This window comes from Heterocephalus glaber, unplaced genomic scaffold (genome assembly GCF_053883595.1).
Source record: "Heterocephalus glaber isolate CG9 unplaced genomic scaffold, H.glaber_assembly_v1.0 deba00001806, whole genome shotgun sequence".
NCBI classification, from domain to species: domain Eukaryota; kingdom Metazoa; phylum Chordata; class Mammalia; order Rodentia; family Bathyergidae; genus Heterocephalus; species Heterocephalus glaber.
Window position 1 is genome coordinate 2618332 of NW_028258481.1, and position 10172 is coordinate 2628503.

Genomic DNA, 10172 nt, shown 5'->3' on the forward strand with positions numbered 1-10172 from the left:
AAGTAGTTTTCAGTGCTTTATCCTCTGCTAAATAACTACACTAAAGTAAAAAAACAAGATGCTATGATGACATCTACACCAAGGAATTAAATATTCTATGAAAACAAAGGGAACAATCTTAATTTCTTGTGAAAGGGAAGTGAATAATTAATTGTGGTATCACTTTATAATGATGTGTTTCAAGTATTATTTTAAGTGTTTTCTTCTTATATCTTTTCTTCTAATGAATGGACTACTAAATTTCCAAAGCCATGGAATATCCTGTCACAGAGAGACATGTCTTTAGTTTCCATATCAAACAGCTCAGCCAACTGATGTCCCAATTAATACCTGGTTTACATATTGCATATTCAGCCAGCAGATGATTTACCCCGACTTGTAATTCACACACATCACACCAAGGGGGATAATATTTATACATAAAAAGGTGCACCCTTTACCCTATTTTAATTATTATTACATAGGCAATCCTGTAAATCTTAATGGCAAAATATAGTCAAAATTTATTTCACATTATTTTGTAGATGTATAAATTCTTTCATCTTTCAAAATAAATTCAAACTGTATCACATTAGAGTGTTATATCACCATTGTTTTATACCTCATTTGAGTAAAAGGTTGATGTTTGGTGTTTCTAAACTTTCCCTCTAACTCATGATGCTAATCTCTGCATGTCTAAAGAATGGAGAGACATATAACAAGTGATGTGCTGTATGCATTTTAGTATGACTTACCTTATTACATATTTGGAGTGCATGATGACTACATTCACAGTGAGGAGTTGGCATATGCTCATAACACCTTTCAACACTTTCTACACCTTATCCCCACCTCTCCCTCTAACTTTTGGTCTCCTTCACTTTTACAAACGATTTCTGGTTTCCTACTATCTCTTTTATTTGAACTTTGTTTGTACTTTAGTTCCTCATGAAATACAAGGTATGTGATTTTAAGCCTGTTTGATTTACTTCAATTAGCATCATGGTGTCCAGGTGCACCCACTTTCCTACTAAAGGCCTGAAGCTTATCTTTCTGTGATGATAGTAAAGTAGTGCTCCATTGTGTCTAAATACCACATTTTCTTTGTTCATTCATCTGTTGAGGGACATACAGGCCACTCCTAAGATTGAGCTGTAAAGAACTGTGATGCTACAAACACAGGTGCGCTGGCATCCATGTAATATGATGTTTTGAACTCATCATTTTTTCTTTTATACTTGACAGGTGCCTCATGCCTCTACAATATGAAGAATCAGACACTTCTGAGGGGGTTCTTGCTGCTGAGACTGATGGACGGCACGGTGCTGCTGAGGGTGCAGGCTGCCTTCTTCTCCCAGGTCTACCTGGCGGCAAGGCTGGAGGATGACCATCCTCCTCCTCACAGTTCTGAACTGCCACCTCCACATCCCCATGTACTTCTTCCTCAGGCATTTGCCATTCTTGGATCTCTGCCTCATTTCCACCACAGTCACCAAATCCATTCTCAACTCTGTCACCCCCAGTGGCTCCATCTCTTTCTTGGGATATGTGTGTGACAGCTCTTCTTGGTGGTCCTGTTGGCAGAGTCAGAGATGGGAATACTCACCACAATGTCCTACGATGGCTATGTGGCATTCTGCCACCCTCTGCACTATGATGCTGTCATGAGCAAAGGGTGCTGTGTCCAGTTGATGGCTGTGTCCTGGCTCAGTGGAGGGGCCCTGGGAATCTTCTACGCAGTGGGCACATTCTTCCTGGAGTTCTGTGGCTCCAGCAGGATTCTACAGTTTTTCTGTGATGTCTCTGCCCTCCTAGAGTCCACTTGTTCTGAGGAGCATGCTGCTATCAATGTCAGTCTGATCCGTGGTGTCCTCTTTGGGTTCTCATGTTTGGTTTGCATCGTTGTCTCCTATGTGTTTATTTTCTCTACCATGTTGAAAACCCCATCCAGCCAGAGCCAGTCCAAAGCCTTCTCCACCTGTATGCCTCACCTGGTGGTTGTGGGCACCTTTCTCTTAACAGGTGCTACTGCTTTAAACCAAGCTCCAATGCACCTCCTCTTCTGGACATGCTGTGCTCTATGTTCTACACTGTGGCACCCCAGTCTTGAGCCCCATTATCTACTGTCTGACAAACAGGGATATTCAATCAGCTCTAAGTATTGAGTCAGGTGAGATGGGAGTAATAGAAGAATATTAAAGTTGAAGGAGGCAGCAACATTCCTGCCAAGATTCTTTCTCTAACTATTAATTTGGGGTGATTCTCTGGAGAGGTCAGTAGATCCTTGAGTCCTCCTTTGGTGATCTCAGGCTGTCAGTTTCAGTAGAAAGTAAATTGTTTCCTACACTCTTGCACTTTACACATTTTTGTTCCAGAAATTATTATGGTTTTTCTAATGTGCTTTTGATAAGTACCATTCTTGTCCTGACATTCCCCATACAAAAGGATTGTGAGACTTTCTCCTGCCTCCTAACCATTCATCTTTCCTGGCTTCCTTTCTATTTTGTCAAAGTTTTATTTTTCTAAATTTTTCATTGTTTTTCCTAAGCTTTCTTAATGAAACTTTATTATAACTTCAAATTATCACTCTTTAGTGAAAATTATTTTACATTTATGATTTAAACATAATTTTGCATATTTTAAAATGTTCTCAATTTTATCACAGGTTTTACTTGTTGAATACTTGTTTGATGTATTCTATGTAATAAAACATTTAATCTTTCATAACTTTGTTTTTTCTGAAATAAATTATATTTCTGAAGGCAGGCATCTTTCTTTTTACTGAAAGCTCTTTGTGTCTAATATGCACATTCCTGACCTTTTCTAATTATACCTTCAATCTATGAATGTAGCATTATGAAGGAGTCTTCCAGACTCTCACTATCTTGTGGCATTTCCTGTATCCTCATTCTGTAAAATCATGTCCTGCTCTTGATACAGACCACAGTTTGGTCTCACTGGTCAGTCTGCTTACTGCTGCCTTTATGAGAAGGAATTCATGTTTGTTGACCACCATCTTGATAGCATACACTTTGACACCACCAGTTCTCCCCCAGTCCAGGAGGAGCCTCACATGGAGCAGGCAGATGAACTGAGGTCCAGGACGGTATGGCATGTCCTTTGGTACTCACCCCATAACATAGGATGTAGAAAAGGCTGTGGCCACTGAAAAGGCCTTCAGATACTGTATGCTCACTGAATACCTTTGAAATTTGCTCCTAGTACCTGTCTCATGGACTCTCCTAGTTTACAAATTGTACTCAAATTTCAAAGTATAGTTTAAATAGAATGTGACTCTGAAGACTATAAAGCACTTTGTTTCATCTTTTCAATCTCTAAACACATATGAAAGTCATAGAATAATTTAAATATCTCTTCTAACGAAGCATGAATACAATGATAAAAGTAAAGTAAATACCTATTTTAGTAATCAGGTCAATATCACACAAGAACTTAGGTCTATATACCTGCATGGGGAAATGAAGAAGGAACACATTAGTTAATTCTACTATGAAATTTGTAATTCTGAGCATAAGTCAGTTGTGTTGCTACTTTGCCATGATGCTAATTCAGCTTATTTCAAATGCACCATAAAAGTAATCATGTCTGTGAAGAAAAAGATATTGTATTGAATGAAAATATCACTTTTTAGTTGACCCCTTTATATAGAAACACTGAATGGAAACATGAAAAAATATGCATTTGAGAATGAAGGCATTGGGGAATGAATAAATCCTTACAAGTAGACATGATGACTGATAAATCACACATGCACACATCAGTCACAAATACAATTAATATTTTAAGTGGGAAAATAATACAATCGGCTGTCTGATGAAGGAGAGCTGAGATGAGTTTTTGTGTTCAAATTCAAGGTCAATAAAAGGGGAACTGAGCTGGCATCCTCAGGCCCTGAAGAATCACAGATGGGCTATGTTACCTCTGCCAGGCTGTGTGGTGAATGCTTCCTTGTCACCTTGTCCATCCTTTACCTTCTGTATGGGATTTTCTTCACAACCTCCTGACATTTTTCAGCTGAGGCTATGAAACAATGAAGGGCAGAGAGCCATGAATGTAGTGGTCACGTGTCTGTTGACTTCCTACATATTTCTCCAAATCCCTATGATTATACTGATGATTCACAGGAACCCTAGAAATGCTGTATCCACCTTAACTGAAAAGAGCTCTGTGTCTTGGGACAGTTGCTTTCCTCAGACAGTGAAACTTAACTGGGCCTCTAGGAGCTCACCTTCTGCACTACTAGGGCTATATCTAGAGAGTCCGCATTTTGGTTGAATTATTCACTATTAATCTTTCATATACTCTTCAATGAGTGCTGCAACATTCATAAAATACTGTTTAAAGAAAGATTCAAAAACTAATTTTGATGAAGTTCTTTACTTTAAATGCTAATGATGCTAACTCCTCTAACTCTAGAAAGAGAGTAAATGGAGGTGTGACTATTTGTTCCTTGCTGTGTGACTTTTAGGAACATAATTTGGTCTGTATTACATTTTCACTGGAAATCAGTGCTCTGCTTCATAGAGCAGATACATGTAATACACTTAAGAGATGTCTATCTCAGCATCTGCAAATGACATGTGAACAAATATTTAGAAGTGTTAAAGTAGGATTATACCACAGTTCTAAAATCCTGGCATATAAAGAAGATAACCAAAAGTTCTTTAATGAGCTCAGTTGTAAGGACTAAATGATTTCTAAGGATGAGACAATGCAAATACACAAATGTTCAGTGGAAGGTATAAGTATTATAAATCATTTTCAAATTTTATTAAGAAATAAAGCTTGAGCATATTGTGGAATACAAATCTAATGTATATAAAACAATTTTTACTCTAATTCAGAAATCATTAACATTTCATGAAAAGAAATATAAAGTGATTATTTATTTTTGAAGAGACTTCAGATTATAGGTAAGTATTTAAAAGTATGTTAAATGTTTTTAAAATTACCTTATATATACCCTGATGTACAGAGGAGCATAGGGCATCTCAATACTTAAGATGGGTATGTTCAAAGGATAAACTCTATTTGTGTCCGTATTTTCCTATCATGAAAGGAAATTGCAAAGTAAAAGTAGCTGGTGTCTTAGTATAAATATATACACATGTATATAATACTCATATATATATATAGTATAAATATGTCTGGGTAAGCATATATAATTTTAAAGAGTAAATACATTATTTGTGATATGTGAAAGGAAAATTTCCAATAAAATAAATTTAAAATGCAAATAGACTAAAAAAATGAAAGAAATCCATTGTTATATTAAGCCTGACATAAAAATGAAATTAGAGATAAAATTGGTTTTTTTGCATATACTATCTGAAACCACAACTATGAAATGCTGAAAATTGTTGAAGAAATGTCATGTATTAGGGTGGTGTGGAAATTGTTTGCCAATTACCCACAAATATCTGAAAGTGTAAGTGGGCAGCAGCCAGATTATCAGTTCATTTTCCTTCTTTAAAGATAGTTTTGTCATCAAACCTCAGGCAATTTTGAAGGGAACAAAATCTCTTCAGTTTCATCATTATTCTACAGACCTCAAGCCCATACCTTTCATTTTTCCATCAGTCTTTTACATTTCTTTGATTACTATGAGAAATCCCTAATAAGTACAAAAGAACTATGAATGTTTTCAGTTTAGCTAGAGAGGTGTCATAATAAACATATTTTTGAGTATGGCTACTGGTACATAAAGAAAATTTAACTTATATTTCACAACATCTTGTAGCATTTAATTTCTTACAAGTGATTTCCAAAATTGAATGGCAGTTCTGGGATTCTGTCCAAAAAGTTTCACCCCTGCCAAGATCCTCACTATATTTTTGCACCTAGTTCCATCATTGAATCATTCCATTTGGTTGCATGATCATTTTGCACCATTTCAACTAGTCAAGTATATACTTATATTGCTCCTCTGTTCATCATCTGAATGAACTAGTTCTGCATTCCCTGTGTATTGCTCCAATTCACTGGAACAGGAACATTGGCTCCCATGGTCAATATCAAAATCATTGTCATCTTCATCATCCATGCATAAGTAATCTGATGATTCAAATTTGACCTTCTCCAAAACTTGAAAATCCTGTTTTTCATGTGCCATTGTACTGAATTCAGCTAATTCTATCAGAAAAACCAAAAGAAAATTTTTTAAGTGCACAGAAATTTACCAATGAGCATTTCATTGATATACCCCAGCAGTTGCTGCTATGGACCTCTCATACACAATTTGCCATTCCATTGGTAACTGGGTGAATGCATAGATGAGATTTTGCTTCTCCCAGGCACAGGTTCTATGAGGAAACACCCACATTCCATTATGGTAAAATGCATGTTTACTTAACAGAAGAGTAGTGTGGGTGTATTTTACCCCTTGTGATGCTCAGATAAACATACTCACAATCCCTTAGATGGAGGATTATGAGGGTAAAAATCCTGGTTTAACATTTTGTACATGTGTACACAACTTGCTATTCATCATGCCAAGTGAGTAAATACTAAGATTGCTTCCTGTGTTACCCCAGGCACCTCTACTGAGACACACAGCAGGCTACTGTTATGTAAAGTACAAATATACAGAAGAAAATTATGGGAGGATTTGTTGTAACCTTATGTTTTTCTTCTTTAGGTGTAGGACTCAAAATTCTACCATTTTCTACAGGCTGTTTGAGGAAATTTAAAGATAAGTTTACATTTAAGTCATATCATAAAAGTTATATTTCATTATTTACAATGTTTTTAAAATAGTAAAAATAAAAATAGGTATCAGGGAATATGTAAGGGCATGATTAAATATGTGTGCCTACATCTCAATAAAAATATCTGGTTCATTAATTAGTCAAAATGGCAATAAAATGTTGTCAATAAGACTGAATAAGAGCATAAACCACAGAATATTATTGAAAAACATCCTTTTATTTCCCTAGATAATTAAAGGTGAAGTTCAAAAGTTATTCTGATAAAATCTAGGGTCTCTATGTACATTACAGAGAAGGCCAGGACAAGTCTTGCATTGTGGATACTAGTGAATAAGCCAAAAGAAATCTGTCCTTGCCCAGTGAGTTCTGCTACAATTTGAATAGATTCCATAGTTTCTTTCAGACTCAGATTAAAAGCACTGTCCCAACTTGAGTTAAATTCAGAAATTCTGTACTTTTTGAATTACATTGAGGCACAAAGACACACCTGGGTCTGCTACATTGGAAATGCCCTGGCCCTGCTGAACACTGTCTGCTTGGGTGAACAGGGTCTCTCTGAGAGGATGCAGCTCAGATGTTGCCTCCTGGTGGTTTTGCAGGTAGATGTTCTGCCTTAGCACATGCCAGTCTGCTTTTTGAGAAAGATATAAACACTTTTCATATCAGTAGTTCACATGGTTTCCACATACAGGACCCACTGTGCTGTCTCAATATTGTTATTCTGTTTAGGAGGTAGCTCTTTCTTTTTGGTAGTAGCCATAAAACTCAGGACCTTATGTTTGCCAAGCAGGCACAGAACCACTGAACTACATCCCTGACCCTCAACATTTGCATTTGTATTCAATAAATGAAACACCAAAATTGGTTAATAAATGAACCAAAATGAAATCTGATCACAAGTCAACCAATATTTTCAGAAATCTAAACCACCAAAGGAGAGATGTTTTCTCATAGAAGCACAGCAAGTGATTCCATGACATACACATTGGCCTTGTGGGCTGCAGCTTCCAAGCTCAGGTGTCTCTTGGGGTATGTTCTTCCTAGAGCCACACATAGATAGGTGCATGGCAGGCCTCCCCAAAGTGAGAAATGGAAAGTCTCTGTGCCACCCTGGAGGTCCTGTGCCCTGAACAGGCACAAGTTAATGTTAGATGAATGGCACCTGATGAGCAGTCAGGGCTGGCAGCAGCTTCTGCAGACCCCGTTTCATGTCCCCATTCCTCAGGGTGTAGATGACAGGATTCAGGATTGGAGGCAGCACAGCATAAATCACAGGAGGCAGCCTGGCAATGACTGGGGGTGAATCTGAAGGTGGCCTCAGGTAAACCATCAATGCACTTAGCATAAAAACAGTGAAGACGACAAGATGTGGGAGGCACGTGGAGAAAGCTTTTGACTGACTTTTCCTGGATGGAATCCTCAACACAGTGGAGAGAATGTGAACATAAGAGAACCCAATGCAAACACAACAGGACAGGCCCAGACACAGCCCAATTCCCATGCTGGGATAGACCGACAGGAGTGTGTCAGAGCAGGAAATCTTGAGCAAGGAGGGAACATTGCAGAAAAACTCTGGGATCACACTGGATCCACAGAAGTGCCCAGAAAATGTGCCAGCAGTGTACATGCCTCCAAAGAGGCCCCCCATTGCCCAGGAAACTCCTGCCATCAGCATACAGGCATCACCATTCACAATGGCCTCATAGTGCAAGGGACAGCAGATGGCCACATAGCGGTCATAGGACATGGCAGTGAGAATAAATGTCTCACTTGCTGAGAAGGATGTCATTAAAAGGAGCTGGAAGGCACAGCCTGGAATGGAAATGGAACTGTTGTGAGTCAGACTGTTAAGGATGAACTTTGGGATTGGAACAGAGACCAGGGAGACATCCAGCAAGGATAAGTTCTTCAGGAAGAAATACATGGGTGCTTGGAGCTGTGGGTCCAGGGTAAGGACAGTAACAATGAGAAGGTTACTCATCAAGGCCACCAGATACATCAGCAGGAAGAAAATGCCACAGAGTGTCTGCAGCTCCGGGTCCTCAGAAAACCCCAAGAGAAGGAAACTGGTCACAAAGGTGGCATTCACCATATTAGAGCCTCCTCACTGCCTGTCAAGGTGAGGACATATGAAAAAGGAGAAAAAGTAATAATCAGCCCCCAAACAGTGATATTAAATTCAGAAACATTCAACTGTAAAGGAAGCATGTAACTACTGCATATTAAAAACTTTTCTGTAAAGAACCACACCTTATTTTTCCAGTTTCCAGTTGATGGGTACTTGGGCTGTTTCCAAGCTTTAGCTATTATAAACTGTGCTGCTATAAACATGGGTGCACATATATCACTGTAGTATGATCCTTTTAATTCTTTGTGGAATACACCCAGCATGGGAATAGATGGGTCAAATGGGACCTCTAAGTCTAGTTCTTTGAGGTATCTCCATACTGATTTCCACAGTGGTTGGACCATTCTGCACTCCCACCAACCATGGAAAAGGGATCCTTTCTCCCCACATCCCAGCCAGCACTTTTTATTGGTTGATTTCTTTATAGCGGCCATTCTTTCTGAGGTGAGGTGGAATCTCAGTGTTGTTTGCTGAGGCTATACTCTTAAGTGAAATAAATAGGACACACATGTGTAAATACCAAATGTTTCTCTAGTGTGAGGAAATGAAAGTGCAAATAAGGATTAAAATGAATAATTGATAATTTGAAATAGGAAGAAAAGTTCCAAAGTGGTAGGGGAAGTGGGAGGGGAAGGGGAAAGGAAAGAAGGGAAAGGAAAAATTGTGAGAAAAGAAAAAAAATGAAAACAAAGTCTATGTAAACAGGGAAGGGTGGAGGAGGGGAAGGGTGCACAGGTAGTAGGGAAGAACTAAGAACCAAGATACATCAGGTTCAAGCACCCAATGATAAATGTGAATTTATTGTATACCTAAAATGTACCAATAAAAAATTTAAGCAAATAAAAAAATTGTCTGCCTTTTCTTAAAAATTCTTTCTTTCCTCCCTCCCACCTTCGTTTTTTTTCTTTCCATTCTCTTTGTTATCCTTCCCTCCTCTTTCTTCTCCTCCCTCTCCCATGCCTTTCCTTTTCAGCTAAAGATTGAACTATGTGTGGCAATGCTAACATTAAATGATCTACCACAAAGCTACGTGGCAAATGGCTACTCTTTTTTATATGCAACAATTCATATGAGCAATACATGAAGTAGTTAGCCTTGGTTTTGGTTTTAGTGTTTTGACATTCAGAGTTTTGGGAAGAGTCTTTAGAGTTCATTACTATCCCTAGTAGTGTGTACATATTGTGTACAGTATGTGTTCTCATGTGTTGTTAGGATGATTGACTCACACATACCTTTATATTAATGTGACACAGGCCAATGACTTCCTCTGACCTCATGGATGTGAGCAACAAGATGTGAGTGAAGCTTTGTTGTTCAGGTTCTGTATTATCTCCAGC

The 10172-nt window shown here is 38.1% G+C and overlaps 1 protein-coding gene and 1 pseudogene across 1 annotated transcript; one reads left to right on the forward strand and one right to left on the reverse strand.

The window, feature by feature from the left end:
- The first annotated feature begins 1244 nt into the window (after positions 1 to 1244).
- On the forward strand, positions 1245 to 2333 carry LOC101711941 (olfactory receptor 14K1-like; annotated as a pseudogene).
- A 3560-nt stretch (positions 2334 to 5893) lies between these two features.
- Positions 5894 to 8799, reverse strand: LOC101711573 (olfactory receptor 14A2). The gene is given in 4 exon segments (XM_004875058.3): positions 5894 to 6132; positions 7195 to 7335; positions 7840 to 7879; positions 7882 to 8799. Coding segments are annotated over 4 exon segments (1338 nt in total).
- Between the last annotated feature and the right edge of the window lie 1373 nt (positions 8800 to 10172).